We start from the raw sequence: 26124 nt of genomic DNA, 5'->3' as shown, positions 1-26124 counted from the left end.
TTTTTTCCCTTTGCCGGAGTCGAGCGGGTGCTGCTAGCGGAGGCGCCATATTGGAAGGGACAAAACTCCGGCGACAAGGAGTGACACAAATAAACCCCTGGACCCGTTCGTCCCCGCAGCAGTCAGGGCCGCGATGTTGTACCTAGAGGACTATTTGGAAAGTGAGTGCGCGGCGCCGGCGACGCGGCTGGCGGGATCGGCGGCGGGCGGGAGCGCGAGTGGCCGGGCGGGCGGGATGGCGGGAGGGAGGGGGAGCGGGGGATGTTTCTTTCTCACGGTAACTGGCAGCCTCGTTGTGAGCCGCCCCCCCCACGCACGCACGCACGCACGCGTGACGCCAGCGCGTAGCTTCGCCGTTGGCCCCGCCCTCTGACGGACTGTGCCTTTGACAGTGATTGAGCAGCTGCCGATGGACCTTCGGGACCGCTTCACGGAGATGCGCGAGATGGACCTGCAGGTGCAGAGTAAGTGGCGCGTCCCCGGGGCGGGCGGGCGGGCTTCTCCGCGCCGCTTTCCTCGGGCTGCCGCCTCCACAGGAGGAGGCTGGCCGGCACAGCACCCCGCTGACACGCGGGGGCCGGTGTTTGTGTGTGTGTGTGTGTGTGTGTGTGTGTGTGTGTGCGTGCGTGCGTGTGTGTGTGTGTGTGTGTGTGTGTGTGTGTGACACGGCACGGCGATGACGACATCGCACCGCGGGGGAAACTCGTGGTTCCCACAAGGTTTGCTCCTGAGCCTGCAAACTCCGAGTTCTGCATTCAGACTTAGGAAAAAGAGAGAAAGAAAAAGTTCATCCTATTCCCCGATCTCTCAAGAGTAAAACGCTTAGGATCGCAGATTGCGCGCGGCTCCCCCGGGGACCCGAGTGGGCTCGGCAGGCCGAACTTTGACAAGTTGCCTATTGCCAGAGACGCCGACAGCCGTCAACTACGAACAGGGTTATTCTCTCAGCCACAACGAGCCAGAGAAATAGTCATGATTGGAAACATGATGGACCTGCCCTTGATTGAAACGTTTGGACCTTGGGTCGGCTTTTCTACCCGTTTCTTCTTGTTTTGTAAACACAGCTCGGGGCGGTCTCACACTCACTGTGCATCAGAGTCTGGCCCTAGTCTCCTGCTCTACCTGCTTCTGCCTGCCTAGTGCTGGGATTTACAGGCATTACCCACCCACCGTACTGGCTCAGCTTTGATTTTTTTTTTTTTTTTCCTGTCCATCAGTGCTTGGTAGTTTTTTGTATTGTACTTATTTCCAAATTAACCTTGCTATTTTGAAAAGCCATATTGGAGGTGGCTCAAAGGCAGCCTTCGTTTGCTAGGAGTTGTTCTTTTCATTGTCAGTCCCTCACCACCACCACCCCCAACGACCCCCCACCACACACACACACACACTTATGTAACTTTTCTTCCGGAATGTACTTTGTACTTTCTCATCTAAGTCTCTGGGTCGTCTCTTTTGGGGGCCCATAGCCCCGTAGTCCGTCATAAGCATGTGACAGGTGTATGTGTGATTCTTTCCTTTTTGACTCAGTACAGTTGCAGTAGTAAACATTTAGCAAAGCACATTCCAAAGGGATTGATCAGAGCTTGATAGCAGATAGATTTGGATTCACTTTAGGGCCTCTCCAGTTTCTTATCCACCTTGGCTCTTTGCTGCCTTGGGACTTTTTTTGTTTTTGTTTTTTGTTTTGTAAAAGACAATCTGCTGATTTAAAATAATACATATAATTAGGATGTATAATACCTGTTACAAATAGGTATAGAATAAGGGATTATTTCAAACATTTTGTAATAGTTCAATTTTTTAAAATTCTATGATAGTTTGGATTTAGTCTATACATATTATAGGGTTTTTCAAGTTTAGTTTTTCTTATAAACTTGGTGTTTTCTGAAGTTAAAAGTGATTATGCATTAGGCAGGCGGTGGTACACACCTTTCATCCCAACACTCAGGAGGCAGAGGCAGTTGAAGAGTTCAGACCAGCCTGGTCTACATGAGCTAGTTCCCAGACAGGCTCCAAAACTACACTGGAAAATCCTGTCTTGAAAAACAAAACAAACAAGCAAAAAGTGATAATGTATTAACAAAAGTAGCAGCATGTCTATATTGGCAAATGAACTGAAAGTAAGATTTTTTTCTTAAGAAAATTAAGAGTAACTAGAATGTCTCAGAATCGTTTTTTTTTTTATATAAAGGTATTATGCACTGAAGAACTTTAAATGATGAATATAGTGAGGAAGTTTTTCTCCATTTCCATAACAGAAAAAATCCCTTTTATTTATTTGTCTTTTTTAGCAGTCATCCACTAAGGTCATTATTTTTGCATGGGCTTTGGAAAGCCCTTGCACAGAATAAATAGCTTCTGTATTGAGTGATTAAATGGCATCTTATGTAAACAAATGATCACACATTTCATACCTTCATATAACATGGTGGGGTGCTTGGTCTGTAATGCAAATGTTGAATATATTATCACTATTTTTATTAAAAGAAGTGTGGACACTCTCCAGTAGTACTCTCAGTAAGCAACTATGGTTGCCATAACCAGCTGACTTAATGCCATTAGCTGATTCAGTGCTGTGCTGCTCCAGGGCTGTGGCATACATCCTTGTCTGTGGGTTGACTCTACCTTGATTGTTGGAAGATGTTTTGAAATAGCAAAAGTCAGTACAGCTTTTTAAAACTAAGGTAATTAAGGCATTACTGCTTGTAGAATTGAAGCAGAGTGTGTATAAGCCACTAGCAAACTGAAACAGTACATGTTGTCAGACTTCTTTTATTTCCTCAAATCAAAGCGTTTGGTCGGCTCAGTTTGAAATATTTTATTATGCCAGATGCAATGGATCAACTAGAACAAAGAGTCAGTGAATTCTTTATGAATGCAAAGAAGAACAAACCTGAGTGGCGAGAAGAGCAGATGGCATCCATCAAAAAAGTAAGTGGAATACCATGGACGATTGTCAATCACAGTGAAGTCCTGGATATTGAGTGAAGAAACATTGTGAGTGACTTGCAGGGGTGCGAGTTAGAGGAATGGTTCTCAACCTGTGGGGTCATGACCCCTCTGGGGTGGAATATCCCTTTCACAGGGGTCTCCAAAACTATCAGAAAACACAGGTACGTTACCATTCATAACAGTAGCAAAATTACAGTGCAGAAGTAGCAATGAAAATGATTTTGTGCTTGGGGGTCACCACAGCAAGAGGAACTGCGTTAAAGGGTCCCAGCATTAGGAAGGTTGAGAAACACTGTATTAGAGTGTCTTGTCATTGTTTCTACAACTTAGCTAGTGCTGGGACTTAGGACTGTCCCACTGATGAGAGCGAAGCTTAGATACACCCACTGAGTGTGCTGTGATACGGGATCTGGTGTCTTCAAGGATGCATTGGAAGCACAACTTCAAAGACTTGGCCTTGGATACTGCCATGCAGCTGTATCACTTGGGTCAAGTCCTTTAATATGAAGAATACGTACCTATACCGAACCTTTTTATAAATTTTCAGGGATCTACAGAAAAAATAATTTTGAAACTAAAATTTTCATAGTTGTATTATTCTTCCATCTGGAAGGAAGATCATTTCTATTAGGGGGAAAGCCTACATTCATAGAGAAGTGGTCTTGCCTTATAAAATACCTAGTGTCCCAGAGTTTAGAACTTGGATATGTAAAACTAAAATTCACTGGCCATCCCATTCAACTAAAGTGTTTTTGATGTAGCACAACTTGAACATACCTCTGCAAGTCTAGTGGTTTGTGGAAGCCCATAGGATATTTTTTTTCTTTTTTAAAAAGTAATTTTGTTTTGTAAATCATAATATGGAAAAATATAAACTACAGTTTGAGTGGTTTGAATTTATACCTAATTTAAACTAGAGCTATAGACCAATTAGACAGCAGAAACATACAGATCAGAATCCTTTCTGTGGATATATTTTTGTTATTAAAAATGGGCTGGAAAACAAACAAACAAACAAAAAAAAAATGGGGCTGGAGAAATGGCTCAATGATTAAGAACACTGGCTGCTCTTCCAGAAGACCAGCTTTTATTCCCAACACACCCACATGATGGCTCACACCCATCTCTAACTGCAGTTTGAGTGGATCTGGTGACCTCCTCTGACTTCTGGGGACATGTGGTACACATACATACATGGAGGCAACATATACACATAAATAGTTTTTTAAGTTGTAAAAATGAAGTATCGGTATATTTTATATGTTCACTAAATCTTAGCATTCTTTTATTCTTTCATACGTTTATTAACTTATCATTTTCTGGTAAAGAGGCTGGAATTGGCATAATTTCTTTTTTTTTCTTTTTCCTTTTTTTTTTTTGGTTTTTCGAGAAAGGATTTCTCTGTGTAGCTTTGGAGCGTATCCTGACACTCGCTCTGGAGTCCAGGCTGGCCTCGAACTCACAGAGATCCACCTGCCTCTGCCTCCCGAGTGCTGGGATTAAAGGTGTGTGCCACCAATGCCCGGCAGCATAATTTCTTTTTATTTGTCTTTTCTGAGATTTTTTGAAAGTCATCTTTTAATTTTTGACATTGCCCTTCAATTCTAATGTTCTCTCAACCAACCCTGCCATGGGAGGCTTGCTCTTGCTAGTATGAGATGACTGAATGATAACAAGGTAGAATAATGAATGAAAAGGCAGGAATATATATGTATGTATGCATGCTAAAGTTACCAATGCTTAGAATGAAAATGTTTTTCTTTAGGACTACTATAAGGCTTTGGAAGATGCGGATGAGAAAGTACAGTTGGCAAACCAAATATATGATTTGGTAAGTAAAATCGTGTGCGTGTTACGCAGTGTCTGCTAGAATCCAGGATTTCATTACCAGTTTTATTAGCTTAAATGTAAACTGGGGTGTTGCTCTCTTGATCATACTTAATTTGAGAGTTGAGTGTCTGTGTCTTGGTTTCTTTGGGGGAAGAGTCAGAGAAGTCCACAGTGTTTAGTTAATAGGTCAAAAGCCACACATTTCAATAAGATTACTGTAAGACTCTGGGTGCTGTTTTTATTTCAGAAAGAATTGGCATTATTTAACATCTTTTCTATTTTTTTCAAATTGTTTCTATGATAAAACGTAATTAAGATTACTGTATTAGTGAAAGCTCTTGGTAGTCTGATTAAAATGAGAAAGAGGATTCCATGTTAAGTGTTTGCTTTTTGTTTTGTTTTGTTGTTGTTGTCATTTTCTGTTTTACTGTTTCGTTTTGTTTTGTCCACTGTGTGTGGTGGAGTTATTTTATGTTGTGGTTTTTTGAGAGACAGGGAAAAAGAACATGAAGTTGGGAGGGTAGGGAGGTGGGGAGGACTTGGGAGGAGTTGGAGGAGGGGAAAGAATATGATAAAAAATATATTGTATGTAAACAAATTTTAATAAAACGAAAAGAAAAGGAAAAAAAAAGGTGTTTCTTTCTTGCAATAGTAATTCTAGAAATTTGGAATCAACCAAGGAGAGAGTTACACATTCATTTGCTTCTCAAATTGATATTGTGATGGTATCATTATATGATATGAAACATCTGTTTTTAATGCAAAGCTTATCCTTAAGTATGTAATTGAGGAAAAATTAATTTCTCTTTTTGTATCAGAGTAAGTAGAAGCAGAAAAACAATGTTCACTTTTGGTTGACTTCAGCTTTTACATTTTATGTCTCAATTTTGCAATGTTTTCCAGATACAGTTTACCATTGAAAAAATACATGCAAATAAAATGTTATTAGTGAACATGACACATGATAAAATGTTCTAATTTCATCTCTTTTTACTGGTGTAAAATGCTCTAACCAAAAGCAACATAAGGAAGGAAATGATTTATTTCACTGTGTAGGTAACAGTTCCTGGTTGAGAAAAGTTAGGGCAGGAATTTGAAGTAGAAACCATGAAGGAACTGTACTTGCCGGCTTATACAAACTCATGCTCTGCTAACTTATAGAGCCTAGGACTGCCTGCCCAAGGAATGGTACCACCCACAGTGGACAGGCCCCTCCCATATGAATTGACAATCAAGACAGAACCCCCCACCCCCCAGACATGCTCATAGGTCAATTTGATCTAGTCAGTTCATCTCTCAGATGACTCTAGGCTGTCAAGTTGACAGTTAAAGCTAACTAGGAAAAAAAGGTACCCACTGTATATGTGATGCATACAAATGCTTGCATTAAACTATAATATCAGTGTCATATAAGAAAGTATGCTATTGTTTTTATGTAGTGGAATTTTTAAAGTTTTAATTACTTTCTTAATCTTGCCGGATTGACAAGTGGTTGAAAGGGACAGTTGCAAACAAACTGATGTAAAAAAAAAAAAAAAAAAGCTTCCTTGAAAACCCCGTATTTACTATTCTGAGGCTTCTGAAAATGCTTAAGACCTTAGTTACTAAAGGTAGAAGTACTTTGTTCATGAGTCATACTCTTTTTTATTATTATTCCTTTGCTTATTTTTGTCCTTCCACAGTTATATCACATGTGTATAATGAATTTAGTCATTTTCACTCCTAATTCTGCTCTCTCATCCCAATGCCTGCTGAACTGTCACTGTTCTCAGGAAGCCAGCCTCCCACTTTCACATCTTCTTGTGTGACCCACTTCCGTTAGAGTTCTTTGCACAAGCATGGGTGGGAGGGTATTTCCTTGAGCATGAGCAACTTAGCAGCTCCACCACTGAAGAAAATGTTACCTCACCCTCAGCAACCATTAACTGCCAGCAGACCTCAGGGAGGGTGGGACCTGTAGGTCCCCTTGTTATCCAGGCTCAGTTTGTGCAGGTAACCACAACTGCAGTGAATTCACCAGTACAGTGCTGTGGCGTGGCCAGGAGATGTGGGTTTTGTTGCACGTCTCCCTGTCTTTGGGAGTGCTCCCCAAGCTTTGGAGCGGATTAGGTGGATGTCCCCCTTAGGGCTGAACACACCCCATCCTGTCGTCTTGGCACTTTGACCAGTTAAGAGTCTGCATCAATTGCCATGTACTGTATATAAGAGGCTTCTCTGACCCAGGCTGAGAACAGCCCTAAGGTGTACATATAAATACGAGTATTTAGAAGGAAATGTATTCAGAAGCCTGACTGTTTAGCAAAGCCATAGTGGAGTGGGCTTCAAATCCAGTCCGAAAGCTGTCTGTCACCTCCATTAACCTTCAAAGGCACGTTTGAACCAGAGGGCACGTCTTGCCTGGCCGGTTGTCACTATATCACATGGCCGGGTAAGAGTGTTGATGCTTTTCTCCCACAACAGCTTGCAGTGTCTTCTGGAACAGTGAAAGCAGTGGGGAGGAAGTTTCCAACTCAGTTCTAGCTTGACCTCTCTGTCTTACTGATGAGTGTCTTCAGCAGTAGGGCTATCTGGTCATATTATCAAGTTCTGGTGAGAAACCAAGTAGTTACGGTTTGGGTTTTTTTTGTTTTGTTTTGTTTTTTTAGTGACCATAATAAGCTTGGCTTTTCATACATGGAGTAGACATGATAAGTGAGCATCCATAATTGTGTGGCAATGGGAATAGAAACCCTATTTAAGTGCTTCACTGACTGTGGCACTGTAAACAATTTAATCTCTAAACTCAGCTTCTTTATAACATGGATTTTTAATCTCATGCTAAACCATTTTCATGCACTTTTGCATGCACACATACATGTACACGCACATACATACATGCAATCACACACACCACTTTTAAGATGGCGTTCCCTCCTTTAAAGACTCACTTTATCTCCTTCTTCCAACTGGAGTTTTCTCAGCTCTTCCAAGTTGAAGCTGTTTTCTTTTACCTGCTAATATCACTAGGGCTCACATTTTCTCTTTTTTTCCTTTTCCCTTCTTGCTACCTCTGCCCTCCTTTCTGCTACTTTGCCTCCCTTCCCTTTAAATTATGCCATTGCCATTCCAATAACCCTTTTATTCCTATTGAAGTACTATTTCTTCTGTATTACCTCCTATGTAGAATCTAAACACAATTCAGAATCAGAATAGAGGTTATGAAGATTCTCGGGATCATAGGGGATGTTGGTGAGTAGGTACTAAGTTACAGTACCTACTATCACTAATGCATGCTATTTTAAAAAGGTAAAAGACAGGGAGGGTTTCATTGTTTTTGCCCTTAAGAAAAAGAGATCAAGTGTCGAGATGGATGTATTCTGATTTGAATATTACAAATTATGTGTGTTTTGATGTATCATATTGTACCTCAGAAACACATGTTTTCAGAATTAGTATTTTCGGATTTTATTTTTATTATGTGTATATGTGTGTGTGAGAGAGAGACATCACTGAATGTGTGGTGGGTGGGTGGGTGGGTAGATGGATGATAGATAGATAGATAGATAGATAGATAGATAGATAGATAGATAGAACACAAAGGTTCAGAGAGAGAGAAAAACATGCACAAGGTTTCAGAGAGAGAGAGAGAGAACACAAGGTACCTGTGGAGTCTAGAAGATTTTGGATCCTTTGGAGTTGTAGAGGATGTTGTGATCTGGGAGCCAAACTGTGTATGCTCTAAACTACTGAGTCATTTTCCTAGCCCCTGCATACTAGGTTTCAAAAATTCCCTTTTGAGATTTAATCATCTAATTTTCATCGTCTACAACTTTTAGTGGCTTCTATAGCAGTGCCCTTCATTCATTAAGAAATAGGGCCCCGCTTCCTGTCTCTTCTGTGTGCCATCTGACCTCCCAGTTCTTTAGTCTTCTGTACCCTACCCATCTGTTCTCCATCTGCTGAACCTGAGCGTCCTGGGAGTTTCTCCTCTTCTGAAATACCTCTTACATATGATGTGCCCATTTCCTTCTACTTTGTCATCCAGTTTTACCTGAGACTCTAGTTGAGCTCTTGGGCTTTTATCGACATTTTTCAATATCTTCTGCATCACTGCCATCATCCGGTGTCTTCACTTGCTCTGACAGTCACCAGCCATCACTTGTAGCTAGCACAGTTGGAGAGACAAGGCAACTGTGAAGCTGGTGTTCTGCATGCAGACTTTTTGGCTTCCCATAATATTTGGACCCTCTCATTAGACACTATGCATTAGTCCCTTCCATGATTTTCCCTGAGCTCTCAAGTCCTACCTAGCTATAAAGTTTATGAACCATAGCAATGATTTGCATAGCAAGATGTCCCCAATGCTGCAATAGTGGCTCTTTTATCTTGGGGGTGACCAGTAACTGTCTAATTAGATTTAAGGCCTGTTTATTAGGATGAAATCCATGCCTGATACTGTAAACTTATCCAGATACTAATGGCTGGAGAGGTTATAGACCCTAGAGGAGAGCCTACTGTTGTCATTTTCCTAAACAACCATAATTTGTAATTCTATCCTAAACACTTAGCCATATACCCACAGGTAAGTGTAGCTCTGACATCTCATCAAAGAAGGTTTTTGCAACAGATGGAGACTATTACAGAGATCCACAACTGGTCACATGCAGAGAATAAGTGACCATGGGGTGCCCAGCCCCAGTTGATAAATCTGTCATGATTATTCTAAAATACACACTCCTCATGCTGTGTCCTTGATTGAAATCCATTGGCATTTTGTCCTGGGTTTATTTCACTGTGTTCTCCAGGGTCCCTCTTTTTAGTATTCTTTCTAAAATGTTCTTGTGTTTTTTAGTTTCTTCAATTTAGATATTTTTTTTTCTAATGCATATGATAATTGTGAAAGATTTCTAAAAGAAGATTTGTTCAGCAAAAGAGGGCATTTTAAAATACTAAATCTTTAACTTGGCAAGATGGCTCAGGCTGTAAGCACACTGTCCGCCAAGCCTGATGGCCTAGGTTTGAATCCTTGAACCTACATAGTGGATGGAGAGGACTGACTCTCCTATGTTGGTCTCAGACCTCTACAGCCTTGTGGAATAGTTGAGTAGGCTATACTAATCTGAAGATTCAAAATGTGAAATGCTCCCCAGAGTGGAAGCTGTATGGGTGATGATGTAAAAAAAATTCACATCTGCTTTCATGTAATAGGTTACAGGATATGGATACTCCCTCTAGATTCTGTGTATATGAGATGGAGATGAAGTTTGTGATGAGACTTGATTCGGTCCTCGAGATATCTTGGTCTTATACGTAAACCTCCCCAAATCTGAAAACACTTGAAATCTGAAACACCTCTGCAGTCCCGTGCATACATTTCCAGTAAGAAACACTGACCCTGTCTATAGTCAGAGTTCGTGCTTCAGTGTTTTATATAAAGTGGGATTTCATTGTGCTCTTTCACACTGTAACATTTTATTTGTTTTTAACCTCAGTAGTATATTCATTTATTAGGCAAAGAAATCATCTTGCACTTCTATAAATGAAGAACATCTAGAAACAAAACAAACTACCTTGTTAAATAATTTCCTAAAATCCTAATACATAAACAGTTATTAACTACTTATTTGTGTTCCTTAGACAAATACCACTGTCTAAGAAGTATTACATTGCAATTCCCAATAAAGTTGATTTATGTGCTAAATTAGAGCTCTTCCCAGTCTGGTGTGGCCCAACACCCTTGAATATGCTTCTGTTTATGTATCCTGGCCTGTCCCGACATGACTGATCCATCTTCAGATCCACATTTTACCTATGAAATTGAGCATTCTCCTCCTGATCCTCTAATTAAGGAAGTAATATTATGTGAGCCTGACCTTTAATTTGTCTTCTGTTCCTGCTGTCCTTTTGGAAGATGGTTAGGTGTAGTTTTTGTTCCAAGGCCTCACATACTTGGTTCAGCTAAAGGAGAATAGTTCACATTTTCATCTAGTCATATAATTTAGGGATGTAGAGAACCATTTTTATGACTTATCAGAGGATACTTTGCTGTCATTACCTCCCCCCCACACCCCAATTTCCTTTTTGATTATAGCAAAATCCTCTAACGGGAGATGCTTACCTCTCAGTGCTCTGAGTTTTCTCTTAGAACCTAGTAAACTGTTTGCTCACTCTTTAAGGTCAAGCTAGATGTCTCAATTAGAAAATTTGACTATCTTGGAAGTAATTAATCATATAGAAATTTTTTTAAAAGTTACATGTAAATTAAATTTAGGACACATTGTAAAATGTGAACATTGAAAAACTGGGAGATTCAAAAGAGAGAATAAAATAGTTAAACTCTAAAATATTAAGGGATAGGATTTGTTGTTGTTTTATACAAAGAGGCCAAGTGTGACAAAATTTTTTATGATCATGAATATGCTAAATAATGTTTTCTTTGCCTCAGAAAAATTCTGGAAAAAGACAGTGGTTTAAATTTAGCTATTGTGGTTGGGGTTATAGAGTGATTTGGAGCTAGAACAAGAGCATTCTTGTGAACACCATTTATTGCCATCTAATCAATGATAAGACTATGTTTAGATCAGTACCTTTTTTATTACTGTAAACTAGCCTTGCAGGTTCAAATATGCGTAGAGGGATTGCACAGTCTACGACCTTGCTCTGCCTGATACCTGTGTGCACACTGCAGTGAGCAACAAGAACAGGTCCTTAACTCTGTAGTGTAGGGAAAATGTCATTTCAGTTGAGTTCAGCTTCTTACAGCCCTTCACTACTGTTTACATTGCTGTGTCTCAGGGGTTTTAGAGAAAGTTAAATCTTCTAGTCAACTTACTTTCTGACTTCTAATTTTATTTTAATAAGTATAGCAATGATAAATTTAAGAAAAATAATTCACATTACCCAAGAGTTGCTTATAAAGTAATTAGTTCACAGTTGCTTTTAAATGGAGAAGCCATTTCCAGAGCTGCACCCTCAGGGTAGTTACGGCTTCTTTGCCTGCTGAGGTAGGAAATTAGTTTTGAGGCTTTTTAATTCTTTGAATTCTGTTGCTTCTTCTGAGCCACCTAGTGAGCTTCATCAGTAATATATCTAATAAAATGATTTTTAAGTAGGAGAGCTAGGATGAATTAAGTGTATGGTACGTGTTGGGGGGAACAACTTCATATCACTTTAGACCACCCTCCCAATTGAGATCCCAGCATTCTCCCGCTCTATTCTTTATATTAGAATATAATATATTATAACATATTATAATATAATATAATAATATAATATAATAGAATATAGATAATATATTATAATATAATATATTATATTCTGGACCATTTTCTCTTCTACTCTAAATCTACTGCTCTAAATATGCTGTCTCTATACATTTTGTTTCTTGTTTTAGGGAAAGTTAAATCTTCTAGTCAACTTACCTTCTGACTCTAATTACTTGTTTCCATTTATTTAAATGCAGTGTGCTCTTCACTAAGTGGTTCATACCTTTGTGTCTGCCACAGCCCAGCATCACACTGTAGCATCTTTCATTCTTGTACTACTTAACCACTCCCTTTGAACTGATCCTACATTTACACTGTATATTCTTGAGGACTTTATTAGGTTAAAATATTTTTGTGGATTTTGATTTTTTTGCTAACTTCTAATTCCTATGAAGTCAGGGCTTTTTCTCAGCCTTCACATGCCCTTCTTGTAACCTAGTGCCAAGTATATACTAGAAGCTCATTGTTTATTGTTGGTTTAATTTTAGATAAATCGATGGAAGGTTTCCGTTGTCTTAAGTGTTTTGGAATGAAAATGTTTCATTATTCTGAGCTCCCTCGAGATTAAATTTTGACAGTGAAAGAGACACTAAAATGGAGATCTGTGGTCATTCTTTTGTTGAAAGGGAGGTTCCATTAGAGGCTACTCAAAAGTCACCAGTGTCCTATGAATAGGAGTAAGTATCCTGAACATATGATACCAGAATGCTTTAAATATTGTGACTCTGACTTCTGTCAAACTCTGAAGAGTAATTTTTATGTAAATATTAAGTGATAATTCAACTTCAAATGACTGAAAAATTATAAAATAATATGTTGAAGGTTATTGCTAACATGCAAAACTTAAATAATAGTGTTACTAGTTTTGCTATTTGAATTATGTGTCTCTGAGTTTAAAAAAAAACAACAGTTGGTTCCTGTACACCATTTCAGAAGGTAGTAGATACAAATGATAAAGCATAATTTATTATATATAGGTAAAATTTAAATGTTATATCTGTATTACAAAAGCTGTCTAACTTTAGGTGTGTTACTTAACCCATCCGAACCTTTTTTTTGTTTTTTTTTTTCCTTGGTTTTTTTTTTTCTTATAAAATTGGAAAGCATAATGTCTTAGCCGGGCGTTGGTGGTGCATGCCTTTAATCCCAGCACTCGAGAGGCAGAGGCAGGCAAATCTCTGTGAGTTCGAGGCCAGCCTGGTCTCCAGAGCGAGTGCCAGGATAGGCTCCAAAGCTACACAGAGAAACCCTGTCTCGAAAAACAAAAAACAAAACCAAAAAAAAAAAAAAAAAAAGAATAACATCTTAAAGTTTAGGTTGAGGACATCTATCCATTTTTATGTCACCTTGACACATGCTGGAATCATTTTGGAAGAGGGAACCTCAGCTGAGAAAGTGCCCCCACCAGACTGGCTTATGGGCAAGGGTCTCTTATTAATGTGAAGAGACAAGGACCAAGGCGACTATTAAAATAGAAAGCATTTGACTGGGGCTTGCTTACGCTTTTAGAGACTTAGTCTATTATCATCGTGCCAGCAAGCATGGCAGCATATAGGCAGGCCACTGGAGCAGTAGCTTAGAGGTACATCCTGATCAGCATGCAGAGGGAGGGAGGGAGAGAGAGAGAGAGAGAGAGAGAGAGAGAGAGAGAGAGAGAGAGAGAGAGAGAGAGAGAGACTCTGGGCCTGGCATGGGCTTTTGAAACATTAAAACACACCCCCTGGTACACTTCTTCCAACAAGGCCACACTTCCACTTCCGAATCCTTATAATCCTTTTAAACGGTTGTACACACTGGTGACTAAACATTCAAATACATTAGCCAATGGGGGCCATGGCATTCTCATTCAAGTCACTACAGCAAGACTGTGGCACTTTTCTGTTGGATATGGGAGGGCCCAGCTCACTGTGGGTGGTGCCATCCCTGGGCTGGTGGACCTGAGTGCTGTATGAAAGCAAGCTGAACAAACCCTGAGGAGTAAGCCAGTAGGCAGCACTCCTCATGGTTTCTGCATCAGTTCCTGCCTCCAGGTTCCTGATAATGGACTAGAAGTTTTAAGTTAAAATAGAGCCTTCATCCAATAGCTGAAGGAAGTAGAAACAAACACCCACAGCTAAACACTGAGCTGAACTCTGGAATTCAGTTGCAGAGAGGGAGGAGTGATGAGCAAAGGGGTCAAGACCAGGCTGGAGAAACCCACAGAAACAGCTGACCTGAACAAGGGGGAGCTAATGAACCCCAGACTGATTGCTGGGGAAACCAGCATAGGACTGTTCCAGACTCCCCTGAATGAGGATGTCAATTTGGAGGTCTGGTTAATCTGTGGGTCTTCTGGTATCAGTATTTATCCCTAGTATACGAATGGACTTCAGGAGCCCACTCCACATAGAGGGATACTCTCTCAGCCTAGACATACTTGGGGGGGTCTAGGCCCTGCTCCAAATGATATGACAGACATTGAAGATTACCCCCCCATGGAAGGCCTCACCCTCCCTGGGGAGCAGATGGGATGGGAGGGTTGGTGGGGGACAGGGGAGGAGGGAAGGGAGAGGGAACTGGGAATGACATGTAAAACAGGCTTGTTTCTATTTTAAGTAAAAACAATTTTACTTAAAACAATAAACTCTTTTCTGCCAAAGTTGCTTTTGGTCATGGTGTTTTATCACAGGGACAGGAAAGTAACCAAGACAACATCTAAACCACAGAGCACAATGTTCCCCTGGACTCAGAAACATCTGACCTGCATCTTGTGTTTTGCTGGTGTTTTCCTCCTTCTCCTCATGTTAGAAACAAAGTACTTAATTGAACAACTGAAAATGTTCTCTTCATTTTATGTTGTAGTACTTGTGGTGTGTAAGAAAACTGTTCTTGTTTGGTTAGTTTAGTTGGTTTGATTTGGTTTGTTGTTGTCTGGGGAGGTGTAGTAGAGAAGAGACGATTTCACTGTGTAGCTCTGGCTGACCTGGCACTCACTATGTAGACCATTCCGGCCTGGAACTCGAAGAGATCCCCTACCTCTACTTTCCAATTGAAGGCATGATCCACTATACCCAGCAACTCGCTTGTTTTTATTTTTATTTTTTTTTTTGAGACTTTGTTTTTAGCTGTGCATATTTGCCATTATCTGTTATGTGGGGTTGTGCTCATGAACACAATACCCATGGAGGCTGGAAGAGGGTTTTTATCCCCTGCAGCTGGAGCCACAGCTGGTTGTAAGCCACCCCATGCGGGTGATGGGCACCTAACCTGGGGTCTCTGTGGAAGCATAAGCACTTCTAACCACTGGGCCATTCTCCACCCTCTGCTGTCTTTAGTCTTTACAGTGATCCATTGAGAAAATGTCTTGTCAGTGTTGTTATTGAGAAGATCTCTAAGCAAATCATAAAATAAAAATTTTCCATCATAACTAAAACAGTACTATTACAAATAAAACCATCTTAACCAAGCTTTTTCAGAAATGAAGATTTTTAACTAAAATTTCCTTTTGTTTGAGCCTTTACACAAATGTTTGCAGTTACAGTAGTTATTCACTTTCCTGCTAGGTAGCACTGATTGTGTCTGTCCCTTTGTTAATCAAGGGCAGTTATGTATGGTGCTGTGGATGGCTCCAGGGTAGAGTTTAGACAGAAGGTGACTTAGGCATGTTTTGAAATGCTGCTGGTCCTCCAGCTCTCAGAACTGGCACTTGCTTGGATTTTCTTCGCCCCACTTCTGAAAATTGGTCATAGAACATTTTCTAACATATTGGTCATAGAACATTTTCTAATATATTTGAGACTCCTGTTTCATAAACCTAAGATTAAAGAGACTATTAGCCTAGCACTTGAAGATGTATGTTGATTGACTTGCTTAAATATATGAAACAGATTTGCTGAAAGAAACAAAGATTTAAATTTCTTCATTAAACTGTAGACTTAATGGGTCCCAGATTTTGGTGTCATCTTTTATCTTCTTTGAAACAGGTAGATCGGCACTTGAGAAAACTGGATCAGGAACTGGCTAAGTTTAAAATGGAGCTGGAAGCTGATAATGCTGGGATTACAGAAATATTAGAGAGGCGTAAGTAAAATTTGTGGTTTTCCATCTGTTTTGGAGACTTAGCTGTATCAATCACCAAGGAGACATTTTCTCACAGAAGCCTTTCAAATCATACATGCCCTTTGGTGGTTGGTGGCATCTGGGTCTTATAACCTGGAGTCTAGCATTGAAGTTTTTGAGTCAGAAACACTGAGAGATAATACAAGATGGAATCCCGCTCGTTCTTTATGAAAACATACAGTCTTTCCCTTTTGTATTGTTTTCACTTTGAGATGGGATCTTGCTATATATAAAGCCTTGCTGCCTAGGACTCTGAAGCACTTGATGAGGGAGTATGTGGCTCCACATTGAACACTCCTCCCATCTTTAATATCTGTATATGCTAATATGCTAATCTGATCAGTGGTAAGAAGGAAGAGGCAAAGAAATGCAAGTGCCAAGAGTGAGAAGCAAGTGAAGTCTGTTGTTATGTGCTTAGGCTTTGAGAAAGATTGGGTTTTCCCCCCTTAGGAACTTCTTGACGCTTTGCCTCACCTGTGTGTACTAAGCTTTCCATTGGTTCCATAACACTTGCTCTTTTGTTTCCAAAATCTCCCTTTATCAGAATAAGTCATGCTAATTGATTTATTTTATTATTTTTTTTCTTCAAGATTCAACTTGGTGTGCTCTGACTTAGTACCAAATACTTTCTGGGCTTAACTCTGGAGACTTCCTCAAAATGTGAACAAACTCAAAATCTCGGTTTTTAACTGATTTAGGATCTCTTCCAACCTAGATAGGTGAAATAAAAGCAGATAGTTTGGTAATAGGGTCAGATTAGGTAGGTAGTCGCTGAGTATTAAAGGAGATTACTATGAGAATTCAATTACAGTGTTCCAACAGACCATGTACCCTGGTACATTTACCAGCCAGAACTTGTTCCTATGTCTACAGCAGATAGTGGTTTTCTGGACTGCAAGGTACCTAAGCTCTATGTTTACCAGACACGAGAGGCTCATCTGGAGAAGCAGGCATGTGTCTGTTAATGAGAATGGCAGTTTTAAATGTAAAAGTAGATCATCACTTCACACAGTTATCTTCTCTAGTGGGGATACCTTTATTCTGGAGGAAACCTATCTGAGGATAATAGGTGTTAGAGAACAAAATGAAACATTGTGTAACTGCCTTTGAAGTGTTTTGTTTTTCTTTTGGAAATGCTGGTGGTGAATACCAATAACCCATGCCTGCCTACTCACTGCTGCAGAAAGGTTAATAAAACATTGACTCCAAGGACACATACACATGAAATGGAACCAAATCACATCACAAAAAACTGCTCCATTCTGCCCCCTGACATGATTTTAACTCAAGGAATCGTGAATAAACTCAGAAAATTTCTTTAGAAGTATTTTCAAGTTTGGTATTAGGAATTCTACCCTCTACTTTTTGCAAGCAAAGTCCCTAAGTTCTTTTCTGGAGTTGTCGGTATCTCATTTGGTATTCATGGTTGAAGGGATTTCTTAGTATGCATTGATACCCCATACCTAGACCTTCAGGATTACCTATTGAAAGGTCTTCAGCTCTGTTACTAGATTGAATTTTTTAGCTCTTGCCATCACACCTCTTTATATGGTACCCAGAATCAAAGATTCCCTAAGTAGACATTAGCACTCAAGTAGACTTAAGCTCTTGTGGACCTAAGGTGAACACTGAAAGATGAGTCTGACTGCTTAGAGAGAAGGTTGTTCAGGATAAAATTGAAGGTTGTGACCCTCTTCATGCCTAGCTAAAATGATATGGTATGCACCAGAGCGTGGCTGTCATCTGTGAGAGGACACATTGTTTATGGCTGGTTGATGTGTAAAGTCCTATGATGACATTTAATCCTTGTTTGTCTCTGTGCCCCTCTCTCTAGGATCTTTGGAATTAGATACTCCTTCTCAGCCAGTGAACAATCACCACGCTCATTCACACACTCCTGTGGAAAGTAAGTTTGATTCAAGTACAATTTAAAGCTCATTAATGTTGTGTATATGTCTTTTATTAGCTCCACATAACCAACTGAGAAGTATCCTTCCCTTTCCCTTTTTAAAAAATACATTTTTGTCACAGTTGACTTTGCGATTTAAGCAAAGTGCATTTAATCTGAGAACAGGCAGTCTCTTCTATAAATACAGAGACAGAATATATAGAAACACCAGCGGCATCTCTCTGCTTCCTACAGACCTGAATTATATTTCTTCATATGGCTATGTCTCAGTCAGCCTCGCCTCTAAATGCTTAGCCTAATGTTTAGCATGTAATAAAGTCTCACTACCAATGAGTTAGTGAGTAAAAGAATTGTTGGATACATGGCTAGTTGATGGTGTTGCTGTCTTTTTTTTTTGGACAAGAGGAAAGAAAGGTAAATTGAAAGCTATTCTGAATGACAGGCAATATATTAAAATAGACTTCCTCTCATGGTATATGTGAAACCATAGTGCATCATAGGTTGTCTTTAGTATTTTGCTCCTATAAATTTCTAAAGTCCTTGAAGTGTCTGCTCTCTAAGTGAAACATGTGCTGTGGGCTGTTTGCTTGCCCCCTCCTTGCTGAGCATAATGGCCCATTTCATGGGGAACCTAGATCAGAATTATGGTTTATAAAGAGGTGGAAGTATTATGCCCAGTTTGTAGTCCTCTAAAGTTTAAAACTGTGTGAATTCTTTCTTTTTATTCAGAAAGGAAATATAATCCAACTTCTCACCATACAGCAACAGATCACATCCCCGAAAAGAAGTTCAAATCTGAAGCTCTCCTGTCCACCCTCACGTCTGATGCTTCTAAGGAGAGCACACTGGGTAAGTTGGTGCTCTTCAGTGTGGTAATTCCCTTGTTTTGTTTGTGTTGGAGTAAGGGCACAGAGAAGCACTCAGGGTTATTATTCATACCTGTGTTACCTGGCTAAAGTCTGCATGTGGATGGAGAATAGAAAAGGAAATTTGGCTTCCGTTTTTTCCATTGACTCAATCCCTAAAGTGCCTGAAGAATTTAAATTTCATGATTATATATGCTGAAAAATAATGTATTTTAAACCCGCAACATTGTGTTCTCAGCCCCCATTTTTATTTCTTTACCTCTTTACAGGTTGCCGAAATAATAATTCCACAGCTTCCTCCAACAATGCTTACAATGTGAATTCATCCCAACCCCTGGCATCCTATAACATTGGTTCATTATCTTCAGGGACTGGTGCAGGGGCAATCACCATGGCAGCAGCTCAAGCAGTGCAAGCAACAGCACAGGTGAAAAGTCAAAGGTTTAGAGGCAAATGTTACCTTTTGCTCCTGTTCTTGGCAACCCCCAATAGGAACCACTAGGTTCGAAGTGACGGGTTGAAGACATTGCCTGGTTTCGGTTTGAAGTTGACATTTAGGCTGGGTGTTGTTTTATTAATAATGCAAGGGGTTGTTGGGTAGAGAGTGCACTGTGGGTATCACACGCCCACCTTCTCCCAGTCAGTGCTCAAGTAGCCTGGTTCTCTTTGTGAGGACAGTGACTGTTCTTTCTGCAAAGTTAGGCTTCTGCTGGATTTGTGGTGGCTGCATTTAGCTCATTTCTGTAGTTTGCACACAGTGCAAGTTAAGAAGTTCCATTTCCCATAGTTTTTCTCAACTTAGCATAAAAATGATTTAGCATCTTTACATGAAATGACTTAAGTAACCATAACTTGTAATGCTTAAAAGAGAAAATACATATTTACATATATTAATGCTGTCAATGCCTGTCTACTTAAGATGAAAGAAGGACGAAGAACATCAAGTTTAAAAGCCAGTTATGAAGCGTTTAAGAATAATGACTTTCAGCTGGGAAAGGAATTTTCAATGCCCAGAGAAACAGCTGGCTATTCCTCCTCATCGGCACTCATGACAACCTTAACCCAGAATGCCAGTTCCTCAGCAGCTGACTCGAGAAGTGGCAGGAAGAGCAAGTAAGTTTTGGAGTGGAAGTGTGTGCCTTTGCTCAGTGCTGTTTGCATGGAGCCTCAGCTGGGCCTTTAGGAATTAAGTAAGGCAGGGTGCAGTGACCCAAGCAGACTGCTGGCGTGGGCAGATGGCTGGTGGCACTGCCTGACCTTGAAGGCTGGCAGTTGTTTAAGTGTTAAAGTCATTTGTAATTTTTTTGGACTTTGCATATAAGTGACTTTTTTTTTACTTTCTTTTGTTCAAGATAAACCATTTTATGGTACTGTTTCCATTTTTAGGTATTTCATGGTTAATTAATATAAAATGCAAATTGTATTCCAGGAAGTTTTTCCTTTTGATTAACAGTAAAACATCTAAATTTTTGCTGATGTCCTGAAAACTGATTACATGAAAATGTCCCTAGATTTGGTATGTGAGAGACTTAGGGTGATTGTGTGAACTGTGGAAATGAAACTTTGCCATGTTCATCTAAGGTAATAGATACAGCAGGTATTTATACAACTGAAATTCAAGCCAGGAGTGGTTGGTGCCTAGTACTTGGAATGCAGAGGCAGGAGGATTACTTTAAATTCAAGGCCGGCCTGATCTACATAGGAAGTTCAGGCCAGCTAAGGCTACAGAGCAGACGCTATTATCTGAAGATAAAAAAAGGTGCAAGTGCTAGGCCAAAAGAATTAATTATCTTACAGGAAACAGTCCACAGAATCAACTAACCAGGGCTCCTAGAGGCTCAGAGAGACTGAACCTACAATCTGGGAGTATACATGACCGTGGGATCGGAGGCTGTCTCTGGCTTTTTTTTTGCCTACTTTGGGGACCCTTTTCCTCCTGCTGGGTTGTCTTGTCCAGCCTTAATATGAGGGGATATGCCTGGTCTTATTGCAACTCGATATGCCATGTTTGTTTGATACCCAGGGAGGCCTGCCCTTTTCTGAAGGGAGACTGAGGAGGAGTGGACCTGGGGGAGAAGAGAGGTGAAGGGAGGAGAGGTTAACTCCTATTGGGAGTCTTCTTATGAGAATAAATAAAAAGGAAAAAGGAATTATCTAATAATTGTATTTTAATTTTATTTTTAAATGTATTACTTCTCTGCAAAATTCCTGAAAGACTAATCAGTGTAAAATATTCACAGAACTATTATATATATTAAAATTTATAGAATTGCCCAAATTTAATTTAACTCCTTATAGTAAGTTTCTGCATTTTAGAACTCTTGAATAGAGTTGGTGGTAAACAATTCATGAATTTTGACAATCTCAGCTCCATGTTCTAGACATGGTAGGCATAGGGCACCTACCCCTGATGTTGTAAGGATTTTTACCAAATACCAAATGTATATTTGCATTTAGGATTTTGATGAGAACTGTTCAGTTTACTGTGAAAATATAATATGATATAGTATAGCTACTACCAGAAGTTTTAAGTCAACAATAAATAGTAACTTTAATTTAGAAATTATTTTTAAAAGTTGAAAACATTTTAAGAGAATTTTCTCCTATTTATTTTAAATAGAGCATTTTAAAGTATTTTCTTCTCATTATTTTTATTCTCCAGAAATCAAAAATTGTAAATAAAAATAAACTATTACCAACAGTGTTGCTTTTCTTTGCTCTGGGAAGTTGCTTCTGAATGAGATTCTGTAACGTAGCATCAGGCATCAATGTGTCCTTTCCTTTTATGTCAGTTACTAGGAGTCAGTCTTAGGGGACCAAATGTGATAATAAAACTGATCTTTAATTTTATTTCCAGAAACAACACCAAGTCTTCAAGCCAGCAGTCATCTTCCTCCTCTTCCTCTTCTTCCTTATCTTTATGTTCGTCATCTTCAACTGTAGTACAAGAAGTCTCCCAGCAAGCAACAGTAGTGCCCGAATCTGATTCCAACAGTCAAGTTGACTGGACCTATGACCCAAATGAACCTCGGTACTGCATCTGCAATCAGGTAAAAGTCTGATGCCTGTCTGTAAAAGTGCACAGAATAAATAAGAAGGAAGATAACTGTTCCATTTCCAGCACATTTTTTATTCTAGCTAACATCAAGAATGACTTATTTGCATAATTTTCCTCTTATAAAAGTAACATACTTGTTGTAAATACCAAGAATATAATCGTGAGTTACACAGAATGTCAGCCTTCCAATACAACCTGTAGTGAGACACTTTGATGTCGTACCAGTGTGTACCTTGCTATATCTTGGCTAATGTAACATACTACTAGCCAAGTGGCTTACCCAGCAGAAACTCATATCATGGTTCTGGAGACAGAAGAAATCCAAGATTATGGTGCTTGTTGATTAGGTTCTTAGTAAGACCACTCTTAGTCTGAAGACCATTGCCTTTTTAGCGAGTGTCCATGGATGAGAGACAGGGGCATCATACTGTACATATGTGCAAGCATATGCCAGCTTCATTGTTTCTTCTCATCAGATTTTGGCTTTATTTAACCATAACCACAGACTCCTCACAGACTCAATCTTCAGTTATATGGGGTTATGACTTCAAAATAGTAATTTTAAAGGAATACAAACATTAATTCCCTATCAGTTATATACACATAATATATATGGATATGGTATGTTTGTATGTCTATGACATAATTTATCTTTTGCTCACTAAAACAAGGTTCTTTTTAAAATTTTTTCAAAGCTAGCTCTTGTGCTTTGTACCATAATTATTTAGTCTGTACCTAGCTGTAGATCATGTTACAGTTCTCATTTCTTTTAAATCACAGATATTATAAACATTATTTTTTAAAGATTTATTCATTATGTATACAGAGTTCTGCCTGTATGTATGCTTGCAGGCCAGAAGAGGGCACCAGATCTCATTATAGATGGTTGTGAGCCACCATATGGTTGCTGGGAATTAAAATCAGGACATCTGGAAGAGCAGCCAATGCTCTTAACCTCTGGGTCTTATCTCCAGTCCTAAATATCATTTTTAATGTAATTCCTTTTATACTAACTTTATATTAATCCATTCAAGTATAATGATGTTATAAATGTTTGATATGGTTTATCAAGATATATGTGTGTATACACATACACACACACACACACACACACACTATGTAAAATTGATATGCATAGCATTTCCTAAAGCCCAGTCAAGCACTATTATTTTTTTCTTAAATACAATGCACCAATTTGAAATTTTTGTATTACATGATCATTTTAGTGGGCTTTAGTATGTGTGCCTTTTAAACCATTTTATATTCTTATAAATTAACTTCTACCAGAGTTCGCTGTATTTTCTGTTGTTTTGTTATGTATGTTATTAATGTTTTGAGAGGCCCTATCTCAAAACACTACCTGGAGAGTCATTGAGGACACCTGCCTTCTCCCTCTGGTCTCAGTAGTAGACTCAGATGGCCTGTTGATGCAGAAGTGACCCAAGAGGAATAAAATCAGTCACTTGGTAGTTAGAGAGAAAGAAACTTTACAGTTTTACCATGAGGACTACCCCCACAAATCTGATCCTAGTCTGGGTGGCATACCTAGTGAATTCATTTAGACTTCCAAAGAGCCACAGTTCCTGGGCATATCCTCCTGCATTGTCCCATCGTCTTTTAAGAAAGACAACAACAACAATCACCATATTCCCAACTCCTTCGCTGTATTTTCTCTGTGAGTTTCTATCTGTTCTCTGACATCGTAAACACCTAATTTAGATTAGATACTTGTTAAGTAGTTATAATAAATTTGTCTAATTTTCTTTCAACTAGGTATCCTATGGTGAGATGGTGGGATGTGATAACCAAGATGTAAGTATTACATTTTCCATTTTGGAATGTAAAAAGTTGTAGATAATTGAATATTTGTCTTATTAACTATAATCTTCCAATCTGAAAATTGGGTTTTTGTTTATGATAACTATGTTATCATGATGGGAGCATCTACATGTCTACAGCAGGATTAAGTCCCTTCCTGAGTTCCCTGCTTAACGGTTTTCAAGGAAGTGTTACAGTGCTAGGTTCAGATTAAATTCTCAAGGTTTATTTCTGGCAATTCCAAGTGCTTTCCTTTCTTTCAGCTAAGATACAGTATTTGCTAAAGTCCAGGCCATTTACCACATTGAAGAAATGAGACTTTAAAGCCCTACATTCTTGTAGGTAGATGATGTCTGGGAATAATGAAGGCCTAATGGGATGTTGTTTCTCTCTCAGTATTGCAGCATTCAGCATTCCCTCCACCAGGGATTTATGCTGGTGCAAGCCATCTCTTCTCTGATGGGAAAATAAGAGGCAATATGAAGGAAGGTACTCCTGCTTCCTCTCTTAGGAGGTGTATCAGTTACTTGATAAGAATGCCCTGATGCAGAACAACTTACGGGAGGGAAAAGTTCTTCTTGCCTCACAGTTCCAGAGGGATACAGTGTGTTGTGGCAGGGGAGGCATGGCATCAGGAGTATGTGGTTGGCCTGGCCATCAGGAAGCTGCCTGATACTAAATAGTGTGCCCACACATGGGAAATAGAAAGGGGACAGCTAGCAGTAGTAGTAGCAGGGTATAAAACCTCCAAACCTACCCCCAGTGAAGTATTTTTAGCAAGGCTCCCTCTCCTAAAGATTGTAGAAACTTCCTAAACAGCTGGGGGCCATCTGTTTAAACACAGGAGCTTATCGGGGACAAACACAAACCACAACAGGGGCTTAATTTTGGTTAACTGCCTTACAGAAGAACCCCCTCTTTTAACCTCGAGGAGTACCTTGAAATCTGTGGCAGTAGTGACGCCAGTGGTATTGGAATCCTAATCTTACCAAGAGTGGAATTGTAAAATAGTCTAAAGAATAGCAAAGATGGCCTTGGTGCGGTGACAGTCATGTGTGTTTCCTCCCTGACAGGGTGGGTACAGTGTGTTCTTTAGATGGGCACAAGCCTTGAGCAGTTGGGGGCAGGGAGCTCCAAGCAGGGCTACCCCTACATTTCCAGAGCAGCACCCTGTTAGGTCTCTGGCAGCTAGAGAAGATGCTGACTGAGAGCCCATGTCCTCTGGGGTCCCGCTGCTTCCTCCTGTGCAGTGAAGTCTCTGAATGTTTCACAGAGTATTTTCCCCATATCTCTGAGTAGAGCACCAGAAAGGAAGCACAGCCATCCCACCTGATGTCTTTAGTTACCGATCACTCATTCCACTTCCTAAGAGAACAATTATGTCTGAATATCTTTAAATCTTTCACGTATTTCCCTTCTTCATGTAAGATCCATCTTCCTCTGTCCTTGGAGGTTGGTTCTGTCTGGCTGTCCAAGTTGATGACGCGGAGTGAATGTTCATTCTTTAGTGTTCAGGTCAGAGAAGCCTAGAGCCTCCTTTTTATCAAAGAAGCATCCTTTCTCTGGGCTTCCATTTCTTCGTCCATGAGCTGGATCAGCTCGGTAGCCTCTAAGGCACAGCCAGGATCCAAGAAATATGATTTCATAAATCTAATTTTGGTCAAATGAAATACTCTGTCTCCTGAGAGTTTTTTTACTGTCTATTCTTTAGACGTAACAACACTTTCAACACTTTTTTTTTTTTTTTTTTTTCATTTTGCTTTCCAGTGTCCAATAGAGTGGTTCCACTATGGGTGTGTTGGCTTGACAGAAGCGCCGAAAGGGAAGTGGTACTGCCCACAGTGCACCGCTGCCATGAAGAGAAGAGGCAGTCGGCACAAATAGAGTGCTTCCCGGAGGAAGGAAAAACTGCAGCTTGGCATTTTATTCAGGACTCTAGAAAGAAAGACACGAGAAAGAAGAAACAACTCATTTCCAGGCAACCACTTAAAGGATTTACATAGACAATCCTATAAGATCTTGAACTTGAATTTTATGAGTTGTATTTTAATAATGTAAGTAAATTATTTATGCACTCCTGGTGTGCTATGAATATTATTCCAGTTAGCCTTGGATTATTTCTGTGGCCAACATATGCAGACATTTGTACTCCTCAACCATTTTCTCAAAGTAATGGGCATTCTATAATTTAGACTTCAAAGAATTCCAACGATGAAGATTTTAAGAAAGTATTTTATATTCAACAGGTATATTCTGCTGCATGTACTGTACTCCAGAGCTGTTATGTTACACTGTATATAAATGGTTGCAAAAAAAAAAAAAACAAAAAAACAAAAAAACAAAAAAAAA

General features: G+C 39.6%; 1 protein-coding gene across 2 annotated transcripts; it reads left to right on the top strand.

The window, feature by feature from the left end:
• Nucleotides 1-26124, top strand: Ing3 (inhibitor of growth family member 3). 2 transcript variants are annotated; one of them, XM_027389965.2, is made up of 12 exons: nt 1-161; nt 393-464; nt 2831-2931; nt 4718-4783; nt 15989-16085; nt 17959-18030; nt 18796-18882; nt 19169-19326; nt 19819-20012; nt 21757-21949; nt 23731-23769; nt 25543-26124. In XM_027389965.2, exons 1-12 carry the CDS (start codon nt 134-136, stop codon nt 25657-25659), a joined length of 1224 nt encoding a protein of 407 aa, XP_027245766.1. In that variant the 5' UTR covers nt 1-133; the 3' UTR covers nt 25660-26124. The 2 variants fall into 2 exon arrangements, with proteins under 2 accessions (XP_027245766.1, XP_027245765.1); XM_027389964.2 differs by having other exon boundaries at nt 18763-18882.

This window comes from Cricetulus griseus (genome assembly GCF_003668045.3).
Source record: "Cricetulus griseus strain 17A/GY chromosome 1 unlocalized genomic scaffold, alternate assembly CriGri-PICRH-1.0 chr1_0, whole genome shotgun sequence".
Lineage (NCBI taxonomy): Eukaryota > Metazoa > Chordata > Mammalia > Rodentia > Cricetidae > Cricetulus > Cricetulus griseus.
Note: the sequence above shows the minus strand (reverse complement) of the source record. Positions and strands in the feature narration are given on the sequence as shown.

Bases quoted from the DNA above. Each gene is read 5' to 3' on its own strand.
- Ing3 (XM_027389964.2), top strand. From the start codon at position 134: ATGTTGTACCTAGAGGACTATTTGGAAA. The intron at 465-2,830 runs GTAAGTGGCGCG...TTATTATGCCAG, and splicing joins GATGGACCTGCAGGTGCAGA to ATGCAATGGATCAACTAGAA. The intron at 4,784-15,988 runs GTAAGTAAAATC...TCTTTGAAACAG, and splicing joins CAAACCAAATATATGATTTG to GTAGATCGGCACTTGAGAAA.